The sequence below is a fragment of the Pleurodeles waltl genome, chromosome 6, assembly GCF_031143425.1.
Source record: "Pleurodeles waltl isolate 20211129_DDA chromosome 6, aPleWal1.hap1.20221129, whole genome shotgun sequence".
NCBI classification, from domain to species: Eukaryota; Metazoa; Chordata; class Amphibia; order Caudata; family Salamandridae; genus Pleurodeles; species Pleurodeles waltl.
In genome coordinates this window covers 898,440,043-898,465,434 of record NC_090445.1, presented here as the reverse complement: position 1 = coordinate 898,465,434, position 25,392 = coordinate 898,440,043, and the positions used below count along the sequence as shown (strand labels likewise).

The following is a 25,392-nucleotide window of genomic DNA, read 5'->3' as shown; positions in this document are numbered from 1 at the left end:
TGGGGTCAGACCAAACTTCTTGGCTAAGCACCTCTTCATACTAGGGTATGAATCTGCCTCCTCCCCCCTTAAGGTCAGAAGCCTATCCCTCCCTGAGTTGGGGACCAACTCCCACAAAAGGGAACCTCAGTATTGAGGCCTAACCCTTCTTATTTGGAGTGCCCTCTCAAAGGCCCCCAGCCACTTATCTATGTCATCCCCCTCTACATAAGCAGGAACTACCCCCTTGGGTAATCTGGGGCAAACTCCCCCACCCATGGACACCTCAGCTTCTTTATCGCTGCTTCCATCTCTTTTCTCTTTGTATGCCCACTTTTTCTTTTCTAGGGCCAGCTTCTCTGCTTCCAAAGCTATGTATGCTAGCTGGGCCTCCAGCTCTCTTTCTCTGATGGATGGGTTCTCTCCTCCTGAAAGGACCCCCTTCCCACCACTAGCTTTGGGTCTGCCCCTAGTGACTGTATTTACTGAGGACCGTTCTTCCTCATCCTCACTTAGGCTCAGATGCCTTCCCTCCCCTGAGTGGTTAGAGCTTGCATCCTCCCTTCTTTATCCCTCCCCTGGAGCTTCTTCTGACTCTACCTCTTGGGCCTCAGCCCATGCTGTCAGGGATGTGATCAGGATTTGCTTCCTGAGATCAGTGGTTGCAGGCAACCCTCTTTCAATACACAACCCCCTAAGTTGGACTACTGTCAGTGTGGGTAGGCTAGCCAGATCAAGCTCCATGGTTCCCTAGTTTTGAGTCAACAAAAACTTTTTGCAAAAATTGGAAACAAGAATTTAGAAAAATTACAAAAATTCAATAATTGAAATTAATCCAAATTAAAAATTAAAAACAATTTTTGCACTAGGACAATTTAAAGGATTTTTAATTTGTTTTACCTAAAACTGTAACGTGATATTGAACACAAGTACAGGATCCCGTCGCTGCTTCCAATTATGTTGGAAAATGGGTTATTGGTAGGGCAGGTAGGTACCTACACCTAGCAACAAGCCACTAACCTCCACCTAGGTACAGTTAGGTCTCAGTAAATTAATCCCAGCTCAACCCTTGGTAGCTTGGCAACGAGCGTCAAGGCTTAACTTAGGAGACAAAGTGTAAAGCATTCAAATATCACAAAACAGTAATTAAATAAAACAGAGGAAACAGTTTAAAAAACCAAAACAAATTTATAAAAATAATTATATTTTTATCTTTAAAATGACACAAAAACGATTAAAATCGGTTCAGGGGAACCGGAGATAGGAATTTTTAAAGAATTATTACTTTTCTAGCGCTTAGAAACAAAAAGCGCCAATCGGGTCATCTGGTTGCACCTCGACCGGGGCAAAGTCAAACTTTCAGGCCGACCGCGATGGAGCCCTGCTCGGCTACAAGTCGCGGGAGGCCTCGGTTAAAAAGTTACCTTCTGACTTAGTCTTTATTTTGAAGTTTTTCTTCACTGGGACGAACCTGCCAGTTGAATCCGACCTCCTGGAGCCCTTGTCCGGATACGCGATGTGGGTTTCCTCGGTGGAGACTTTTACCTTCGGACTTAGTCGTTTTTTCGAGATGAAAATCCTTCGACCGGGGTAAACCTGGATCTTGATCCGACGTCCATGGAGCCCTTCTCGGATACGATGGCTGGGAGGTCCCGGTCAACTTTTTACCTTCGGACTTAGTCTCTTTTTTGGGTGTTTTTCTTTACCGGGACGAACCACGAAGTCAGGCCGGGTCGCGGTTGAGGCAAGCCGGCTAGAATTTCCGCAGCGGGTCGGTCCCTCTCTGGAGCTTTTTTCCAAAAATTCTCAAATCTTTTCCAAACTTCTGGGGCTTCACCCAGATGTTCTTTTAAGGTTCTTTTGGGGTCCACAGCTCACCCCAAGGGTCCAGAAGTTCTGTGATGGTCCTTGGGGGGTGCGGACTTCAACTCCCAGAATGCACCTGGCGCAAACTCCTTTTTGGCCACTGGACAGTGGTCAGCTGGTCGCTTTCTTCAGGAGTTGGTGCAGGGGACTCTGGTTAGCAATTTTTCACCTGTAGCAAACAGGGAGTCCCTTCTTGAACCAGTTGAAGCCAGGCAAAGTCCTTCTTGTGGTGATGCCCAAGTATGCAGCTGGTGCAGTCCTTCTGAGTGCAGGTTCCATGTGCAGGCCAGGGGTCCAGCAGGGCAGTCCTTCTTCTCCTTAAGTTCTTTCTTCTTGAAATTTGGTGGGGATCTGAGGCGTAGGTGCAGGTCTGCCAGTTTTATCCTTGCTCCTGGGTGAAAAGCAGGGGGGCCCTGGTTCTCCAATCAGGGACAGGGTCGTCCCCCTGTGATGACCACTTCCTGGGAAGTGTGGCAAAAATCCATCCCAGAAGGCAACAGTCTCTAAAAATCCAACATGGATGAATCTGATTTTTGGAGGTTACATCTGGCTGAGCCCACCCACTGGTGTGGCTAAAAATCATAAACACACCCCTCTCCTGCCCTCTCCTAATCTAATCAAGGGGGCACCTAATTGTCTGGGGTTGCAGGATGTGGGGGTGTTGCTGGGTGCTGCAAATGTCCTTCTCTGCCTTTGAAGACCAGTTTGGCAGCCCTCCCCCTTCCTGCCTCACCATCTGCTGAGGGGAGATTCTCTCCCCCAAGCACATTCCTTTGTGTGAAGTCAGGCCACTTCACACCTCATCAAGGTAGCCTGGCAGAAGCTGCTGCAGGCTGGCCAATCAGAGCACAGCAGCAAAAACAATGCAGAGCTGAAATTGGCAACTTTTTAGGTAAAGTCTAAACTTTTTACCTGAACTAGTTATATTAAATCCAACAACTGGAAGTTGTGGGATTTATTATAACAATCAATTTGATACCAAATTCTTGGTATGTAACATTTAAGGAGACTTTAAAATTTAAAATAAAGTCTGCCCATTCTAGCCTATGAAGGCCATTTACTTCAATGAGGGAAAAACGAATTTGGCTGTTTTTACCTCACCAGGGCTTATAAATCTATTTTTATAAAGTCCCTGCTTATAGTTACATGGCACCCAGCCCTAGGGACACATAGGGCACACCTTAGGGGTGACTTATATGTAAAAATAAGGTAGTTTAAGACTTTGGAAGTACCTTTAATTCCAAAGTCGAATTTGCATATAACTTTAATTTAAAAGCAGCCAGCAAGGCAGGCTTGCTTTTAAAATGACACTGGGCACCTCAGCAGTGCACCTAGGTGTGCACCACCTATGCTGTGGTCCCTAAACCTACATGCCCTACCATATACTAGGGACTTATAGGTAGGTTAACTTAGCCAATTATAATTAGGCTAATTTGCATATCCATTTTACACAGAGCACAGGCCCTGGGACTGGTTAGCAGTACCCAGGGCACCATCAGAGTCAGGAAAACACCAGCATAAAGTGGAAAATGGGGGCAAAAAGTTAGGGGGCCTCTGCAATCAGCCCTGTTTTCCCACACATACAAACTAAACAAAGAGCTTTAAGTGCTCACTGTGGTGTTTTCCATGTAACATTTTATATTTGCTCTTTTTGGCAGGAAGCACATTTTATGTTCCTAAGTAGTTTTAAATGTAATTAATCACGGAAGCTGATGTCCAGAGAGGAGAGAGGTGTGACAGCGTTAATCAAAGCCTTGGTGAAGAAAACGTGAAGAGATACATCTGATGCACAGATGATATTTCATTGGCTGCAAACTAAATCACAGCATTATCATGAACGATAGATACTTAGTAACTTTTGAGACTTTAAAATAGCAATGTTTTAGATGATGTAAATTAGTTCCCCCTTGTCAGTTCTGTCATATTCAATTAGCTTCAGCTCTATTCAGATGCTGCATACTTCTCGCATTCAGTTGATGTTAGTTCTTAACAGTTCAGTTACATTAGGCCCAACTTGCTGAACTGTTTCTTTTCATGTCCTGATGCTGTTTCCTGATGACCTGATGTTCCTGCGCTCTGCTGATGATGTGTCTGCGGCTGGCTGATCAATTTAGGAGATGTATAACCAATGTGCATTTGTTTTTCTTTAAGTTTTTTTCTTCCTCAGAAAATCCAACCGCTTATTTTGGTTAGCGCCCTAGTTAGAGGTTTTCCAAATTAATTTTTGTCTTATTCTTCTTTTTGCATGAAGCCCACACATGCTTTTCGAATTAGAGTGTTGGTTAGGATGCCTGGCCTAAATCTAATTTTGAATGTATATCAATTGATTTTCATTTCATTCTTTCACACAACTAAATGTATGCCTTTTCCATTTTTCACTTCATCTTATTGTTGCTCTGCATTATTCTTTTGGATTGTCTTATGCTTAATGCATTAATTAGATTGTGATAGTTTAGGCGTTCTGGACAACATGTGATGCTTTTGCATTTCTATCATTTGGTCTTGCACATGATTTATGTGATCTTTGCATTGTTAATCTAAAGGGCAATACATGTTTAAACTTTACTAAACTGGTGTGGTGATTCATGGCCACATAGGTCATGATGTATTCAAATTACTGACTCTTATTGATTATGTTCATTATTTGATGTTATATTTGGTGTCTGTTAGTTTCACAGTGTCTATTTGGATGATTTCACATTCATGTCTGAGTCAAAAAGTCCAAGTCAACCTCTGTAGGTAATAGATGTATTACCCCATACATGTCACCTTATTATAACAATATAAAAGCAAATATGGTGTGACATGCCCACAAGCCTGGACTCGGCCAGAGGCCTCTGATCCCCACCTCTCCCATGAAGCCACCCCATCCTAGGAGTGACGCATCTATCACTATAGTGACATCTGGCTGGGGAAGAGAGAGAGATCAGCTGTTGACCCAATCCTGATTCGAAAGCTACCGCGGAGATCTTGCGCAGTTCCCTCCAAGATCTGGACCATGTCAGAGAGATTCCCCTGATTCTCTGCCCACTGGAAACCTCAGGGTCCAATGCAGAGCCCACATATGCCATCTGGCATGTGTCACTAGCAGGATGAAGGCAGTCATGAGGCCCAGCATCCTCGGAGTAATTCTCACTAAAATCCAGGATAGAGGCTGAAACATCTGTATCATAGCCTGAATATCCTGGACTCACTTTTCAGGAGGATAAGCCACAATCGAGTACTGTACCACAGCTGCGATGAAGGGGAGCATCTAAGAGGGAGTCAGGTGTGACTTCAGCATGTTTATAGTGAACCTCAGTGAATGCAAAAGGTTTATGATAGTCTTAATGTGAGAGACAAGAGTCAGGGGGATGCTCGCCTTTAACAGCCAGACGTTGAGGTAGGGGAAGACTGAAACCCCTAACCTGCACAGATGAGATGTGACCACCGCCATCACTTTCGTGAAGAAATGAGGGGCACTAGTAAGGCCAAAGGGGAGCACGTTAAATTGAAAGACATACAACGAATCGCAAGTAATGTCTGTGGGCAGGCAGGAGAGGTATGTGGAACTAGGTGTCCTGCAAATCCAATGCTACCATCTAGCCTCCAGGGTCCAAAGCAGACAGGACCTGATCCAGGGTGAGCATTCTGAACTTCTCCGGAGGAAGAGATTGAGGGCCCAGAGGTTTAGGATAGGGCTGAGGCCCCTTGTCTTTCTTAGACACCGGAGAGTAGTAGGAATAACAACCTTGACCTACTTCTGGCACAGGGACCCTGTCTATGGCTCCTTTGACCAAGAGACCTACGACTTCCTCGCGGAGAAGTACCAAATGATCATCCGCTAAGCGGTTGTAAGACGGTGGCATGGGCAGAGGTGTAGTCTCGAAGGCAAGGGAGTAGCCCTTTCGGACTATTTGCAAAATCCACCCAGTGGGGCAGGTGATGGCAGATTCTGCCATCAACTGGTCCAGGATGTTGCGAATGACTAGAAGAGTTTGGAGGCTGCAGCAGGGGTGTGGTGGACTGGGCAGACCTCTGGCGCCCTGAACCACGAACCTATGTGATTCCGCATCCATACAGAGGCTGTGTAGCATGCGCAGCTCGGTGGCTGGCAGGGAAAGAGCACTGCAGGGAGCCTCTTCAATGAGCATGGAAGGGGCAAAAAGTGGACTGTGCTGGGCGAGGGGTTGCTGCGAGGCCAAGGGACTGAGTTGTCGCCTGGTACTCCTTCGAAACGCTCGAGCACTGAGTCCACTTTTGTCTCCAAAGAGACAGGTGCCATCGAAGTGCATGTCCATGAGAGACTGTTGGACATACCCCAAAAAACAAAACGTCTTAATGACGCACCCCATCTGCCCATGGAGTCGGTCATGTCCAGCCCACAACGTATTGTGATCTTTACCATATCCCTCCGATCAGAAACGGCTTGGGAGATGATGGCCCAGGTCTCCTTCGGGACCTGTGGCAGCACTTGCATGACCCTATTCCATAAGAAATGGGTGTAGCGGCAAAGAGGCATGGAGTGTTCACGGACCGCAATGCCGGACCGCAGGAAGAAAACATCTTCTTCCCAAACTGACACAGTCTTTTTGATTCCCGATCCAGAGGGGCGGATGGGAATGCGCCAGATGAGGAAGAAGCCTGGATGACAAGGCTGTCATGCGTAGGTTGTTGGGACAGGAATTTCTGGACTTTCAGCACAAGTCGATGACATTGGGTGATTGTCCTATTTACAGGCCTGGAACAAGTACCCAACAGGACATCCATGAGGGCATCATTGAAAGGTAACTGGGGTTCAGAGGTGGAAGCCCCAGGCTGAAGCACCTCAGTTAGGGGGTTAGTCCTGACAGACACAGAAGGAAGCCCGAGGCCGAGGACCTCAGCCGCCTTACTGACCACCATGGAAGATGACGCTCCCTCCTCCGTGGCCATGATAGGGGGGAGAAAGCATGCCAGCGTCTGGAGAAGTATCCAGACCACTAGCCACACCCAATTCCTGAGTCCAGTTCAAATCAGGATTGCCTGGCTGGTATTCTACAGGGTCCAGCAACCCGTCCAAACCTTTCCCGTAACCATACCGATAGTAAAGGGGGTCAGGATCCAACCTGGGGTGAGTAGACCCAATAGAAGGCAGATCTGGCATTGAGCAACGCTGTTCCAAATCTGGTTCATCAGGAATAAGGTTTTGGTCGATGTCGATTATGGGCCCAATTGACGACAGGAGCATCGAAGTCTTTACTGGTGCTGGGGAAGGTCGCTTTGGCATGACCGGCATTGGGATGGATCTGGAGGGACCGACAGTGGCCGGGGCAAAAGCCACCAGTAGCGAACCCGAGGGGCCCCACCAGACCCCACAGGGCCCAAAGGCACAGCAAAGGGTTGGCCTGCCCAAAGATGAGGCGCATGGCCTTATAAAACTCTCTCAGCTGGGCAGGGTTGGCTCCAGCTCCCAGAAACTTGGGGAGACCCCAGCGCCCCCAGCTGACCCCTCCCCCCCCTCCTACCTCATATGGCGCCCGCTGCGCGACTGCGCAGCGGGTGCGCGCAGCGGTTGCGCCGCTGGCGCGCCAGAGGCAAGCCCATCTGCGCCCGTCCGCGCCTGGCCCGCGCCCAGCGCCATGACCCCTGGTCCCCAGCGCTCCCAAGCCCCGATGATCCGCTATGACCCCACCACCCTCCATGCCCTCAACCCAGGACGCTCCAACACCTGCTTCCAAGCTCACCCCAAACGCACCCATGGACTCTTCGCCTGCAACTCCTGCAAACGCATCTTCCACCACGCAACAACTACGACCACAAGCCCACGCGCCATCAACCACCTCAAGTGCATCCTAGTCAACGCTCGCTCCGTTCACAAACACGCCGTTGAACTCTGGGACCTCCTAGACTCCACAGCACCGAACGTCGCCTTCATCACGGAGACCTGGATGAACGCCTCCTCTGCTCCAGACATCGCCACCGCCATCCCCGAAGGCTACAAGATCTCCAGGAAAGACCGCACCAACCAAGTAGGAGGAGGCATCGCCATCGTCTTCAAAGACTCCATCAGCGTCACCACCTCCACTGAAGACTCCCCTCTTGCCTCTGAACACCTGCATTTTCAGATTCGCACCGACCCGAGGACCACCCTCAGAGGATCCCTCGTCTACCGTCCTCCCGGACCTCGCGCCCCTTTCAGCGACACCATCGCCGACTTCATCTCCCCGCACGCCCTCGCCTCACCGGACTACATCCTCCTAGGCGACCTCAACTTCCATCTGGAACAAAACAACGACCCCAACACCACCACCCTGCTCGACAACCTCGCCAACCTCGGCCTCAAACAACTGGTGAACACTGCCACCCACATCGCCGGACACACACTCGACCCTATCTTCTCCGCCAGCAAACACGTCTTCTTCAGCCACGCCTCCGCCCTTCATTGGACCGACCACAGCTGCGTCCACTTCACATTCCGACGCGAGACCCGCCACCTCCGCACTCAACCCATCCCTCACCGACAGTGGAACAAGATCCCTGAAGAGCAACTCTTTGCCGCACTCGCCGCCAACCAACCCACCTTCACCACCGACCCCAACGTCGCAGCCCTCAACCTCACGAACTGGATCTCCAACTGCGCAGACAACCTTGCTCCCCTCAAACGCTCGCAGCGACAGAACAACACCAAGAAACCCCTCTGGTTCTCTGACACCCTCAAAGAATCAAAGAAAACTTGTCGCGCACTTGAGAAAGCCTGGCGCAAGGACCGCACCGCTGACAACATGACCGCCCTCAAGAACGCTACCCGCAAACACCACCACCTGATCCGCACTGCCAAAAGGAATTTTTTCACCGACAGACTGGACAAAAACAGCCACAACAGCAGAGAACTCTTCAGCATCGTCAAGGAGTTCTCCAACCCCAGCGCCAACGCCAACGCCGTCACGCCCTCACAGGATCTATGTGAATCCCTCGCCACTTTCTTCCATCGCAAGAACAGCAACCTCCACGACAGCTTCGGACACCAGACCCAACCTAACACCACCGAACCCACATCCCCGACCATCACCCTCAACAACTGGACCCACATCAGCACGGAAGAAACCAAATCCATCATGAACTCTATCCACTCTGGCGCCCCTTCGGACCCCTGCCCACACTTCATCTTTAACAAAGCCGACAACATCATCGCCCCGCACCTCCAGACCGTCATCAATTCTTCTTTTTCTTCTGCTACCTTCCCCGAATGCTGGAAACACGCCGAAGTCAACGCCCTACTAAAGAAACCTACGGCTGACCCGAGCGACCTGAAAAACTTCCGCCCCATCTCCCTTCTGCCTTTCCCAGCCAAAGTAATAGAGAAGACCGTCAACAAACAGCTGACCACCTTCCTGGAAGACAACAACGTGCTCGACCCCTCACAGACTGGATTCCGAACCAACCACAGCACTGAAACCGCCCTCATCTCAGTCACAGACGACATCAGAACCCTGATGGACAACGGTGAAACAGTCGCCCTCATTCTTCTCGACCTCTCGGCTGCCTTTGACACCGTCTGTCACCGCACCCTAATCACCCGCCTCCGCTCCACCGGGATCCAAGACCAGGCCCTGGACTGGATCGCCTCCTTCCTCGTAAACCGCTCCCAAAGAGTCTACCTCCCTCCGTTTCGCTCAGAACCCACTGAGATCATCTGCGGCGTACCTCAAGGCTCATCACTCAGCCCGACACTCTTCAATGTCTACATGAGCCCCCTCGCTAACATCGTACGCAAGCACGACATCATCATCACCTCCTACGCCGACGACACCCAACTTATACTCTCCCTCACCAAGGACCCCGCCAGCGCCAAGACCAACCTACAAGAGGGTATGAAGGACGTCGCAGATTGGATGAGGCTCAGCCGCCTAAAGCTGAACTCTGACAAAACTGAAGTCCTCATCCTCGGCAACACCCCGTCCGCCTGGGACGACTCCTGGTGGCCCACGGCCCTCGGCACCGCACCGACCCCCGCAGACCACGCCCGCAACCTCGGCTTCATCTTGGACCCCCTTCTCACCATGACCAAGCAAGTCAACGCCGTGTCCTCCGCCTGCTTCCTCACCCTCCGCATGCTCCGCAAGATCTTCCGCTGGATCCCCGCCGACACCAGAAAAACCGTGACCCACGCCCTCGTCACGAGCCGCCTGGACTACGGCAACACCCTCTACGCTGGGACCACCGCCAAACTCCAAAATCGTCTGCAACGCATTCAAAATGCCTCAGCCCGCCTCATCCTCGACGTACCCCGCAACAGCCACATCTCCGCACACCTGAGACACCTGCATTGGTTCCCAGTCAGCAAAAGGATCACCTTCCGACTTCTCACCCACGCACACAAAGCCCTCCACGACAAGGGACCGGAATACCTCAACAGACGGCTCAACTTCTACGTCCCCACCCGCCCCCCTCCGCTCCTCTGGCCTCGCACTCGCCGCCGTCCCTCGCATCCGACGCTCCACGGCGGGTGGGAGATCTTTCTCCTTCCTGGCGGCCAAGACCTGGAACTCCCTCCCCACCAGCCTCAGGACCACCCAGGACCACTCCGCTTTCCGGAGACTCCTAAAGACCTGGCTGTTCGAGCAGCGATAACCACCCCCTTTGTCCCTAGCGCCTTGAGACCCGCACAGGTGAGTAGCGTGCTTTATAAATGCTAATGATTTGATTTGATTTGAGACGACCCAGAAGTAGGCTTCACGGATGGAGGCCTAAAGCGTCAATTCTCTTCCTGCGTCACATTGGCCGAGCGATGGGGCAAATAAAAAAAAACGTTTGGCCTTCTTCGACTTCTTTTTCTTGTGACCTGAGTGCCCCGAAGACTTAGATTGGGACGACAAAGCGTGGAGGTGACTCTGTGAGCGGTCTTGTGACCTTCCTCTTGAACGAGACTGTGAGCGATGAAAAGTCAAGTGCTGGACCGCCAGGAGCTCCAGGGACCGCTCCCTCAAAGCTTTCGGGTTAATGGCATAGCACTTGGAGCACGACTTCGGGTCATGGTCGAGCTGTAGACACCAAAAGTCCACGAGGTGTGGATTCATCACTGACATCATTCGGTGACAGGAGTCACACGGCTTAAAACCAGTCTTCTATGACATCCTCAACGCACCAAAAAGTCAAAAATGTAAACAAAACAGTCGAAGTTAGTCAAAAAATTACTAAGGGTAGCTTTATCTGGATCTGCAAGTAGGCTAGCATGGAAAGAAAAAAACTGATGTCAGTGCACTGGGGTGGCGCCTATGTGCGAATGCAACGTCATCACAGCGACCGCGATACCAATGTCGCATGTGGAGTCCACTGACGACGGGCAAGGGTACTGCTCGAAGAAAAATCTCCAGACCCATTCTGACACCTGGGGGAAATTCTAAGGTAAGGAATATGCAACTAGAAGTCTATCAAATTTGCATTTCAGTGCCAGACCAACAAAAAAAACATGCCCCTTCCCCAGGGCACATTACAATTACACTGTTCGAACTTCAAATGGAGAATGATGGCTAAGGTGATAGGCACAGGTGCAAGAAATACATGTACAGGTTAATATTCAACTAATTTTATAAGGCTCATACCAACTAGGTACCAAAATTACAAACCAGTATTGGATATTGTCTGTGCATTCAAAAAGAAAAAACAAAATGTGTAACACTGTACCTCCAACAATACAAAAACATTTTACTTTCACCAACACATGTGTGCATATATATATCTGAACCCATAAAGACATAATAACCATGTATGAAAAAGATCAAACCTTACATCAAAATGATACCAACACCCAACATCCTTTCCATAATATATCTGTGTATAAATCACACAAGGAGCCAAAGTCCTGGAGATATTCTTATTGACGGCAAATATATGGAATCAACTCAAGGTCCAAGTCTGATGAAGAAGACAAGCAGAACAATACCTACCAATTCTATCAACCTCATGTCGATATACATTAACCGCTAATACTGCAGCCCCATACATAATGTTCCAATTTCCAGAGCCGTTCAAACCGGATTGACCAGCATATTGTAGGCACAGATGTTAGAAAATGTGGATATCTTATCTGTCTGTGTTGAATCCAAAGGGATAGAGCGGCCTAGCTCCTCGGGATCACTAGTCACCCTTATGAAAACACTATGAAAAAGAGTTAAACTCTAAAACTAATAAGCTAAAGATAAGTGGATTCATAAAACAGAATCATGAGATTAGTCCCTACAGAGACCTTCATCAAAAACAGAGAAGTGGGGGATAGAGACTACTCTGTAGTAAGCTGGTCTAAAAAAGTAAGAAACTGTTCTCAAACTATTACAACCGTTATCAAAATCTGTGGCTGTTGGACTTTTGCTTATGCAGGGTCATCCCGAATCTTTTTGCCTCCTGCCTCCTATTTTTTCTGACCTGTCGCTGTTGGCTTTTGAACTCTGAGCACTTTACCACTGCTAACCATTGCTAAAGTGCATATGCTCTCCGTGTAAATTGTATGTAATTGGTTTATCCATGATTGGCCTATTTGATTTACTAGTAAGTCCCTAGTAAGGTGCACTAGAGGTGCCAGGGCCTGTAAATCAAATGCTACTAGTGGGCCTGCAGCACTGGTTGTGCCACCCACATAAGTAGCTCTTTAATCATGTCCCAGACCTGCCACTGCAGTGTCTGTGTGTGTATTTTTACACTGTAAATTCGACTTGGCAAGTGTACCCACTTGCCAGGCCTAAACCTTCCCTTTTCTTACATGTAAGGCACCCCTAAGGTAGGCCCTAGGTAGCCCCAAGGGCAGGGTGCAGTGTATGGATAAGGTAGGACATATAGTAATGTGGTTTATATGTCCTGACAGTGAAATACTGCCAACTTCGTTTTTCACTGTTGCAAGGCCTGTCTCTCTCATAGGATAATATGGGGACTACCTTTAAATATGATTAAAGGGTAGATTCCCCTAGAGAGTAGATGGACATGTGGAGTTTGGGGTCCCTGAACTCACAATTTAAAAATACATCTTTTAGTAAAGTTGATTTTAAGATTGTGCGTTTGAAAATGCCACTTTTAGAAAGTGAGCATTTCCTTGCTTAAACCATTCTGTGACTCTGCCTTGTTTGTGGATTCCCTGTCTGGGTCAGTTTGACAGTTGGGTTGTTTTTCACCTCACACTAGACAGTGACACAAAGGGAGCTGGGGTGTAACCTGCATTTCCTGATTAGCCATCTCTGCTAGGAGGGAGGGGTGGAGTGGTCACTCTCATCTGAAAGGACTGTGCCTGCCTATGACAATGCAGACTCCAACCCCCTGGTGTGTGTCTGAGGCCTTGCCTGGGCAAGGCAGGATTTCACAAGTAGGTGTGAGTTCCCTTTGAAGAAAGGTGACTTCAAAGACTAAAATGGGTATAAGAAGGGCACCCAAATCTACAGACTCTGGAAACACTTCTGGAACCAGAGGAACCTCTGCCTGGAGAAGAGCTGATAGCTGAGGAAGATGTGCTGCCCTGCCTGTGACTATGCTTTGTGGAGCTTTCCTGCAGTGCTGCTTCTGCCAGAGTAAGAGGGCAAAGACTGGACTTTGTGTGCCTTCCATCTTGTGAAGAAATCTCCAAGGGCTTGAGTTAGAGCTTCCCTCCTGTTGTTTGAAGTCTCAGGGACAGCAAAGACTTCTCTCTGCCAGCACCTGGAGTCTCTGGAGAGACTCCTGCTCTGACAAGGGGTGCCCTATCCAGTCCCTGGGCCCTTGAAAGGAAAGCTGGTGGAAATCCAAGGAAATCGACTTCGAACGACTCCGGAACGATGCCGCTGCTGAATCCGGTGACGCCGCCTGCACCCGACGCAGTAACCTTTGCTGGAACGCAACGCTCTTCGCAGGCCCGACACCGCTGCAGCCCAGCTGAAGTCCACGACTCAGTGGAAGTCGCCGCACCACGTCGTGACCGATGCCGCTCGAAGTGTGCGGATTCAACGTTTCGCACAGACGCCGCGATCCCCGACTTCGCGCATCGGCTTGTTTTCACTCTTCACCAAAGGTACTGTACTTGGGGGTCTACACAAATCCGTGTCCGGCGCCGCTGCTGTCGGCTTGTTGGGAACGACTCCGTCACAACGCCGTGTTAACATCTCATCGAAGCATTTTTGTTTCTAAGCGCTATTTTTTTAGTTTAATCTTTAAAAATTCATAACTTGACTTGTGTATGTTGGATTTTTGTCGTTTTGGTCTTGTTTTGTTTAGATAAATATTTCCTATTTTTCTGAACTGGTGTTGTGTCATTTTGTAGTGTTTTTCTTAAGTTACTGTGAGTGTTGGTACAAATACTTTACACCTAGCACTCTGAAGTTAAGCCTACTGCTCTGCCAAGCTACCAAGGGGGTAAGCAGGGGTTAGCTGAGGGTGATTCTCTTTTACCCTGACTAGAGTGAGAGTCCTTGCTTGAACAGGGGGTAACCTGACTGTCAACCAAAGACCCCATTTCTAACAGTGGCACTCCATCCAATCCTTAGTCCAAGCGAACACCCATTGCCAGAAACTGATACATGAAAAGCATAGATTCCACTGAAACAAACCACTCACTCACTTAAAATGGTCCTGCACACAGAAATTCAAAAGCATGGAATATGTAACCAAATACTTCTGCAACAGGAGCCTTTGCCTAAAACCTGATAGTTAAGTACCTCAGCAGTAGAACCGAGGCTACCTTCCCAGGCGTTGCCACCCAAAAAATCGCCTCCCACACTGGCTCATATCTTTCCTCGCTAGCTGCCCGCTCCATCTATTCCATCCACATGCTTATAGCAACATAAAACACAAGTCCCCATGTTTCACAGTAATATACACTGCAGCCGCACCACGTGACCTAACAGGCTACTAAACATAGGAAGGCCTAAATGAAAATTAAGGGTGCCATCTTAAATTGGTAAAACTTCCTACTGTCCAATTCATGGCAAAAACTTATATTACTAAAAACAGAAGATCAAGGAGCGAAAGTTTACCAAGGGTTCTTAATGCAAACACTATCACTCACGAAATAAACGTTCAATCTTAATCATAAAGGATGGACTACCATCTTCCCCTCATAGATGGGAGAAGCATAGAAAAACTTGGAGTAGTCCATAAACTATAGCAGGAGCAATAACAAAGACTGACAAATTAGTAGGAAGCCAAGGTTCTTCCAAAGGTCCTCGGCACAGATGTATACCTGATCCATAATCTTCTCATGGAAATATAAATATAAATTGAGTAAACAGGCAAACACCATTACAAAAGTAAGCATCAAAATACAAATACAAAATAATAATACAAATTAATAAAAATAATAAATCACATGTCGGAACACTTCCAAAGTTACTCAATGTCGGTCCATGCTCTAATTTCCAATCGTTTATATGGGAATAACCCCTTCTGTGCCGCGGACGTAATGGTTACGTTCTGCGGCACAGTGCTCGGGTGCCCAGGACGTCACCATTATGTCCTGGGCACAGAGCCCAGAGGGAGCACTGGCGCTCCCTCCGGGGGTTCGCCCCCACCCCCCCAAGGAAGGGATCCCCTTCCAACCCCGACCCCCCCTGTGACATCAGCGCACGAACATGTGCTGTTTGTCACAAGGCCTCCTCCCATCGGAAGAGAAATGCAAAAGCTTCTGATCACGTGGAGGAGGCCGAGAGACTTCAAAGGGAAGGGAAGTCTCTCTCAGCGTTTTGGCAGCCGGATTGCAAGCAATCCGGCTGTCAAAACGCCCACTAGACACCAGGGATTTTTTTTGGAAATGAAACTTGGGCAAGGGTCGCTCCCAGGGGGGGCATTTTTAAAAAAAGACCTTTTCTGCCCCCCCCCGGGGGCAGATCGGCCTATAATTAGTCCTATCTGCCCCCAGGGGGGGGCAGAAACCTCTAGGCACCAGGGATCATTTTTTGTTGTTGTTGTTGTTTTTGTTTTGTATTTTTGAGGTGGGGAGCGACCCCTTAGGCAAGGGTCGCTCCCCTAGGGGGCAAATTATATTTAGGCCATTTCTGCCCCCCCATGGGGGCAGATTGGCCTATTTTTATGAGGCCAATCTGCCCCCAAGGGGGACAGAAACCACTAGACACCAGGGAGTTTTTTTTCCGCGAATTTCACGCAAGGGGAGCGACCCCTTAGGCAAGGGTCGTTCCCCTGGGGGCAAATTTATTTTAGGCTATTTCTGCCCACCTGGGGGGCAGATCAGCCTATTTTAATTAGGCCGATCTGCCCTCAAGGGGGGCAGAAACCACTAGGCACCAGGGACTTTTTTTTGTTGTTGTTGTTTTACAGATGGAGAGTGACCCCTTAGGCAAGGGTCGCTCCCCTGGAGGGGCCAATTGTATTTAGGCCATTTCTGCCCCCTTTGGTGGTAGATCGGCTGATTTTAGGTCAATCTGCCCCCAAGGGGGGCAGAAACAACTAGGCACCAGGGATTTTTTTTTGGCGCCAATGTCACGCAAGGGGAGCGACCCCGTGGGCAAGGGTCTCTCCCTGGGGGGGTATTGGGGGGGACGGGCAAATTAATTTTAGGCCATTTCTTCCCCCCCCTGGGGGCAGATTGGCCTATTGTTATTAGGCCAATCTTCCCCCGGGGGGGCAGAAACCTCTAGGCGCCAGGGCAATTTTTTTTTGTGTGTTTTCTTTTGTGTTTTTTTTTTTTTTTTAGAGATGGATAGCGACCCATTAGGCAAGGGTCGCTCCCCTCTGGGGCAAATTGTATTTAGACCATTTCTGCCCCCCTTGGGGGCAAATCGGCCAATTTTAGGTCACAACTAGGCACCGGGGATCTTTTTTTTGCGCCAATGTCACGCAGAGGGAGCGACCCCGTAGGCAAGGGTCACTCACTGGGGGAGTTGGGGGGGGCACATTTATTGTAGGCCATTTATGCCCCCCCTGGGGCCGGCTGAGCTAGAGGCCAAAATCCACAGGTAGGCACTTTGCAAAAAACACCTCTGTTTTCTGTGAAAAAATTTGATGTGTCCACGTTGTGTTTTGGGCCATTTCCTTTTGTGGGCGCTAGGCCTACCCACACAAGTGAGGTACCATTTTTATCGGGAGACTTGGGGGAACGCTGTGTGGGAGGAAATTTGTGGCTCCTCTCAGATTCCAGAACTTTCTGTCACCGAAATGAGAGGAAAATGTGTTTTTTTGGTCAATTTTTGAGGTTTGCAAAGGATTCTGGGTAACAGAACCTGGTCAGCGCTCCACAAATCACCCCATCCTGGATTCCCCTAGGTGTCTAGTTTTCAAAAATGTGCTGGTTTGCTAGGTTTCACCAGGTGCCGGCTGAGCTAGAGGCCAAAATCCACAGGTAGGCACTTTGTAAAACTGTGAACAGATGTGATGTGTCCACGTTGTGTTTTGGGCAATTTCCTTTCATGGGCGCTAGGCCTACCCACACAAGTGAGGTACCATTTTTATCGGGAGACTTGGGGGAATGCTGGGTGGAAGGAAATTTGTGGCTCCTCTCAGATTCCAGAACTTTCTGTCACCGAAATCAGAGGAAAAGGTGTTTTTTTGGGTCAAATTTTGAGGTTTGCAAAGGATTCTGGGTAACAGAACCTGGTCGGATCCCCACAAGTCACCCCATCTCGGATTCCCCTAGGTGTCTAGTTTTCAAAAATGCACTGGTTTTCTAGGTTTCCCCAGGTGCCGACTGAGCTAAAGGCCAAAATCCACAGGTAGGCACTTTGCAAAAAATACCTCTGTTTTTCTGTGAAAATTTTTTATGTGTCCACGTTGTGTTTTGAGCCATTTCCTTTCGTGGGCGCTAGGCCTACCCACACAAGTGAGGTACCATTTTTATCGGGAGACTTGGGGGAACACAGAATAGCAAAACAAGTGTTGTTGCCCCTTGTCTTTCTCTACATTTTTTCCTTCCAAATGTAAGGCAGTGTGTAAAAAAGACGTTTATTTGAGAAATGCCCTGTAATTCACATGCTAGTATGGGCACCCCGGAATTCAGAGATGTGCAAATAACCACTGCTTCTCAACACCTTATCTTGTGGCCATTTTGGAAATGCAAAGGTTTTCTTGATACCTATTTTTCACTTTTTATATTTCAGCAAATGAATTGCTGTATACCCGGTATAGAATAAAAACCCATTGCAAGGTGCAGCTCATTTATTGGCTCTGGGTACCTAGAGTTCTTGATGAACCTACAAGCCCTGTATATCCCCGCAACCAGAAGAGTCCAGCCGACGTAACAGTATATTGCTTTCAAAAATCTGACATTGCAGGAAAAAGTTACAGAGTAAAACGTAGAGAAAAATAGCATTTTTTTTCACCTCAATTTCAATATTTTTTATTTCAGCTGTTATTTTCTGTAGGAAACACTTGTAGGATCTACACAAATGACCCCTTGCTGAATTCAGAATTTTGTCTACTTTTCAGAAATGTTTAGCTGTCTGGGATCCAGCATTGGTTTCTCACCCATTTTGGTCACTAACTGGAAGGAGGCTGAAAGCACAAAAAATAGTAAAAATGGGGTATGTCCCAGTAAAATGTCAAAAGTGTATTGAAAAATTGGGTTTTCCAATTCAAGTCTGCCTGTTCCTGAAAGCTGGGAAGATGGTGATCTTGTCACCGCAAACCCTTTGTTGGTGCCATTTTCAGGGAAAAAAACACAAGCTGCCTTCTACAGCCCTTTTTTCCAATGTTTTTGAAAAAAACAAAATTGTCACTGTATTTTGGCTAATTTCTTGGTCTCCTTCAGGGGAACCCACAAAGTCTGGGTAACTCTAGAATCCCTAGGATGTTGGAAAAAAAGGATGCAAATTTGGCGTGGGTAGCTTATGTGAACAAAAAGTTATGAGGGCCTAAGCACAAACTGCCCCAAAAAGCCAAAAAAAGGCTCGGCACAGGAGGGGGAAAAGGCCTGGCAGCGAAAGGGATTAGCTGCAAGCACCAAGTAGTATCTATTGGCCACAGCAGCAAATGAATCTACATTGAGTTGAATACTTGAATACCTATTTGTTCATTGAGGACATGTACTAATGATACCCTGAAAAATAAAACACAGGTAGGAATAGCCCACCTAGCCTCACATTAACAATTATCACCAGGGAAAATGATAGTAAGATATATATATATATATATATATATACAAAAAATTTATCCCTTGAGGTAACGCCATGTGCTAATCACACTTTCTGGATTGTTTTACTCCATAGTTATCTATCTGTGATCATTATCTTTTTGAATAGCCCGGTCTGAGTCTGACCATGTGCACCATGTTCCCTTGGTTCAGCCCCCTCAAAGTATCTTAGAGGGGCCCCCTCTTTTTTTGCCTCTTAAATTTAAACAATTAACTACTTTTAAAAGAGAGCATGCTTTTATCTTTTGCTACCTTTATTAGCAGGTTATTTGTGTCACTGCTCATTCACTGTTAACAAATGGCAGTATTGAGTTTTTAGTGATGAGTATTAAGAAAGGAACCTGTCCATTACAGCAGGCAAATGTTGTGTGATAACTTTTCATGTGATGTGAATTTGTGTAAGGTATGAAAAGGTTTTTGGAAAAATTACACCATCAGATCAAGGGCAACTCTTAGAGGTCATTTGCTTTGTTTGGCTGAGCTAGCTAAGCTTTATCCAGTGCAGGACCGCACCCATAAACATCTTTACTCTCACATTTCCTCTGACTGAAGATCGAGAAGTACCAGTGCCGAAGCATTCTTTATTTTCTCTGACTAATGTGAGGGTTCTAAAATGTGCAGTTCCACAAACATCAAAATGGCCATGTGTTAGTAATTTGTAGGAAACAGAAGAAAGATGATCAATTCTTCTACTTTTTCCGATTTACAAAAAAAGTTGATTGATTGCAGTCACTAACTGCCAAAGAGTACTAATACATTTTGGCACTTCATACAAATAATTATCCTGCCTTGAGTTTGAAGGAAAAGCTGCCATCTCTTTTTGTTGATCTGTTTCGGACAAACCTAAGCACAAAAACTCTAAAATAATTACAGAGTTCCATGGGCCAAGGAACCAAAATTAATTATCGATGCATACATCTGCTTCAGATGATATACACTCTGACCTGTGATAGAAACAATTTGGCACCAACAAGTGGAAGGCCACCATTTGACTCCTAAAAGTGATACAAAGCTATACCAATGCATAGTGTTCACAATGCCAATAGCACACACAAAAGAAGTTGTCTATAATGAATACTATTTGCTCTTAATTAATGATTATCAGCATTCTTGCCTTTCATGTTAGAATCAACTAATGGATGTACTGGTCTCTTAGTAAACATCTCCGAGAAAAACCATAAAGCCAACTTTTGAGATATTGTGGGAATATATGATTAACAATGATATTCAATAAAACATACAAATAGTCTATGACATTTGTTGGTGATAGTTTTTCAGGTGTGGCTATGACATAAATCCCTAGTTCCCGAGTCTTTAAAAAAAATATTTTGAGATCTCTAATTATGGCATCTGTTCAGTTTTAAGTAGAAACTCTAAAACCTTTAAAAAGCAATACATTTGAATTAATATTACAGATAGTAACACTGTATTACATAGTTACATACATACATTATAAGGTGCAATATTCTATTTGCATTATATTTATTAGCCATTTATTAGCCGCCCATATGGTTCATCCTTTAAAAAACTATTTTTCCATCCCTGCTGTGAAATTATTTCCAAACTCTGAGCTCCTAACAAATAATATTTTCTTACCATGGTCGATGATTGCACACATATATATTTTTTTTAGTAAGGACCATATGATGTCAGCAAAACCCTGCTGTGATTGGCAACATTCCATGGTGACATCTTTGCTATGGCTATTGAGCAACTTATATTCTTTAAAACATTTGAAAAATATTTGTCAATCAATACTATGACCTCTTAACTTCAACTCTGAAATATACATATGACTAATTGACTCCATGTCTTTGGCATATAATGTGCACAGCTGATTACTTATCTGCAACCCTATCCAAGGAACTCTGGTGTCTAGATATGAGCTCAATCCAGTCTTGAATCAGATAAAGTGATGCTATTCAACCGGGCAACAACTTTCAGGTAGATAGTGGTGCTCTTCACCAAAATATATGTAGTAACTAATATCAGTCCATAATATTTTAGTTAATAAAGCATCGCTTTATCAATCAATCCCTCCTTTTCGACACCAGTCTTAAAATCTGAACCCTCGAGGAAATCAACATATTGTTACCCAATTAAAAAAGTGTTAAGTTATCTCCTGCATGTGCTATCCTACTTTGTTATGGGGTAAGCACATACACCTTTAATAGCTGTCTCAATTCTATGATGCAAAGAGCATAGGACTGAAAAAGTTAAATTATAGGTAGACGCAAAAGTTTTAGGTATCAATGAGATACAGACCAGTATGAGCTGGTGAGCACTAGATGTAAATATAGCTACACTTTCTGAAGCTCATGAGGCTACAGCTACATTGCAGACAAAGTGAGACAAAAAGGTCCATCCTACTATACCAGATACAAAGAAGATTTTTAATTCATATGCAATCAATAACATCTTATTAATAGTAAACAATGTATTTGAATAGGGGTTCAAAAATAATACTATAAAGGAACCGAGGACTCAGGATGATAAACGTGTTTTTGCTATATTTCAGGGGGCATGTCCTGCTTTTTTTCTGTATCATTTTGAGTAGACGGTGCATCAGGTAGAGGTAGAGAGATAGTATTGTATATTTTATTTGAATGCTATATCTTATATGATAAATGTAGTAAATGTTTTATAAGTCCGTGAAAAGTTTACATAATGTAATTGAATTCTTCAATATATTTCAATTTGCATGTATCTTACAGTGAATTGCAAATCGTACTATTGTTTATAAGTGTTGGTAACCAGCGAAAACAAAATTAAGAAAAATAAAAAAAGCATCTAACAATCCTTGGACTGTCATGGTCTTTGCCACACTATTCCAGAGGCTTACACAAAAATGCTCACTTTGATCATGGGATGTCAGAAGCAAGCCTCACCACTAACTTCCACATCAGCACTACAGGACAATTTGCACGTGGTGCTAACAGTACTGCAGAACTGTGCCTCCACATAACGCATGAAAACACTTTAGTCAATTAATAGATTCCACAGTCGACTTTTTGTTAACATTTCCTCATAACCCTCCAGCAGGCCCCTTTGTCTATGTTTCTGCAGATGTAATTTTAAGATCTTACTATCACCGACTTGGACACAGAGTAATGTGATATTGGTCTTGCCCCAATAGGCTTTGTGTCTGGCTTAGATTAATATATCTGGGTTTCATTCAATTGGCAGAGCTCACACGGTGCCTCTAGTAACCTCAGGAGACCTACGGATGCAAGACAAAATCGCACGTATGATTAGCAGACAGGAGTGCAAGGATGGGGCCTCGTCCTGGCTACCAGGAAAGACATTCCCCTCTAACATTGCCTCCAGCAAGTCCGCAACGACTCACTGTTCATTACTCAACTGATTTTGCAAAATCCAGAACAGTAAAGGAACTTGGGAAGTCGTGCACCGCATTCACATTTCAGTTAGATTCAAAGACACTTACCAGCAGAGCACTGAGCTGTTCATAATCAAACATTTCATTTTCATACTGTTCTGCAAGTTGTTTGCCTAAAGCGATGGCTTCTTCCCACATCTGTTTATAAGAAAAATAAAAAATCAGAAATGTAAACTTTATGTAAATGATCAAATTACTGGGCCAGTGAATGTTAAGAAACTATAATCAATCCACGGTTTATAAGGGATGCAAAGTTTGGATTGAGGTAAAGTAAATTAAATCATTGAGATTAATCAGCTGCTACTATTCCATGTTTAAGTCATCAAATAGTGCCTCCAATATTTCTATTTATTTGTGTCAGATGGTACGCAGCGTCAATCACAAGAAATTAAAGTTGCATTCTCTTTAACACTGACCTTCTATACAAATGTAACAATTTTGTTGTATAAAATAATTTAATGCATAATATTACTTTGTGAAAAAAGGAACAATGCACGGCAGTCCTTTATATGAGCTAATATTCAATCGCCCTTACAAAGGGCCGTGTTGACGGCATACACATGCAAAATGTGTCCTCGTTCAATTTATAGACTTTCATTTTGTTTGCAAAAGACTCCAACTGCAAATTATTTCCATCAGCCTCTGTTTTTCTCCCTGTCTCCAGCTGAGAAACCTCTTATGTAGTCCGAAACAAATTGAAAGTACTTTACAATGCCAAATTACAATCTGTTGAGCGGCAGTCCAAAGTCATCAGGGTCAACAAAACATAGATTCGATTTATACATTGTATGAAATGTCTTGGTCCTAATAAACAAAAAAACACAAAAACTTGTACTCGCCCTGACTGTTTATTTGCTGAAGAGCACTATTTCAATTCCAGTTCTACCTCTGTTGTGTTGTTTGGCAAGAACTGCACTCACTGTAAAAATGTTTTTATGATGGACTGGGATGCAGCCCTGAGTAATTACCATTGGCTGAGATTAAATCAAGCATTCTATCTATCACTTTTTGTATACTTTAGTATGTCGCCCTAAGCTAGACGGGCATGCTCAAACATGAGTCCTGTGCACCCTTTGTCACTGGAACCAAGCTACACCTGTCTGATGAGCCCATAATATAGGTCCAAACCGGTCCCAGTTTGCTTGTGTTCTGTTTCAGAGAGGACCTGGCTTGGCAGTTCAGGCTGGGCTATTCCAATTGGACGGAGTCAAGACTGATTTGCATATAGTTGGGTCCAAACTCAGGCGGCACGGTGTGCAGAGTAACGATAGATTGGAATTCGGCCCTGAATAAATATTAGTGGCTGAAATTAATTCACGCAATCCAGCCATCACTTTTTGTATAATTTAGTATGTTGCTCTAAGTAGGACGTGTATGCTGAGACATGGGTGCTGTGCACACTGTATCACTGTAACCAAGCTGCTCCTGTCTGACGAGCCCATAACAAGAGCAATGCTGGTCCTGGGTTGCTTGTGTTCTGGTTCAGAGGGGACCTGACTTTTGCATCACTTTGTAGTTTGTGCATTTGTCACCCTAAGTGCACCGGGTATGCCCAGACATGGGTCCCAGACTCACTGTGCCTCTGGATTCAAGCTAGTCTGGCTGATGAGGGGTGATACCCCAAAACTGGTCCCAGGATGCTTGTTGTAGGTCCAGGGGGACCTGCCCTGGTAGTTCAGGCTGGACTGTTCCCATTGAAGCAGGTCAAGACTGATTTACATATAGCGGGGTCCAAACGGAGGTGGCATGCTGTGCAAAGTAATAACGGACTGGTATGCAGTCCATGTAATTGCTAGTAGCCAAGATTAATTCAAGCATTCCATCCATCACTTTTTGTATACTTTAGCCATACATTCTGTGGCTCATTAGTAATGTTTTAGGTTATGCAGCAGCTCAACATGTATTGCAGACCTGTTAGTGTCCCCATCCTCTAATTTCACCAGAGACAAATAAAGCACAATCTCAATGACCAAATGACAACTCAATGACCAAATGACAACTCAATTACCAAATTATGCCTTTTCGCGTGGTGTCACCCAGGGAAGTACAATCAAGAAGTCTGTGATGTAATGTCTACTACCTTTATGATTTCGTCAGTGGTTTCAAGTGAAACATAAAAGTGCAGAATGCCTGTTTGCTCCTGAAAAGTGCAATTATTCTCCTATTAAACATATTGTACCAGTACTGAGAAGAGGTGGTGCACCCCTTTCAAATCAAAGATGTTCTAGTACCCAGTACCTGGCAGTATCTACACATTTTACGTCCTTATTATGGTGAACTAACACCAGCACCAATACCTGTGGATAGACGTCAGAAATGAAGAATGAGGTAAAGTGGTGGGGGCATCTCACATACATATTGATGCTTCAGATAAAGTCTGTATGCACTGCAGGCCGTACTGATAACCACTGATCTGTTGACACACATTTAAAAAAAGCCCGCTTCACATATATCTTTACATAGAACTTCATTTAGGTTACTGTTATAATTTTATATTTGTACCTCCAAAGGTTTCTCAAGCAGGATAGCAGAGTGCAAAAACTGGGGGCAGTGAAGTAAAAGGAGTAAACGCTGTATTTGTTATCAAGAAAATGGCAGAAACATTGCTATTCAACATGGTACCTTAATTGAAAAGACAATGGTGTAATACGTTTGCCTTGTCACTTGTGCACGATTCCAAAAGAAGTGCTGTTAGTATCTAAAACTGTCTTGCTAACAAACAGAAGTTCCAAACAAATGACTGATACATTGTTTTTGCATCCGTGCAACTCGGCATCAATGCATGCCATACCTAGCACATAAACTCATTTAACTGTACATAAACCCTCTGTAAAAGAAAGCACACTGTTGATACCCAAATAAGTGCAACATTTCCGATCTTAGCCAGCGTTGGTGTTAAACAGCAGTAAAGAGAATAAATGCTACAGAACAACAAACTACAAATTCTATGAATGGTAAGCTTCCAGCCACGATGCATTTCTTTTCATCATAAAATATATCCCTAGGACATCATCACTCTCCTTTATTTATTGCTTCCGCCTTTATTTCTCACACATGTTGAATTAATGTGGAAAATTGTTCCCAGTACTACAAGTAT

General features: G+C 45.7%; 1 protein-coding gene across 1 annotated transcript in view; it reads right to left on the bottom strand.

The window, feature by feature from the left end:
• The window catches only part of DOCK1 (dedicator of cytokinesis 1), a 1,072,828-nt gene that overhangs the window by 220,428 nt on the left and 827,008 nt on the right, over positions 1–25,392 (bottom strand). The window contains exon 39 of the mRNA XM_069239713.1: positions 22,344–22,433. Coding sequence (XP_069095814.1) covers positions 22,344–22,433 — 90 coding nt within the window. The remainder of the gene's footprint in view (positions 1–22,343; positions 22,434–25,392) is intronic.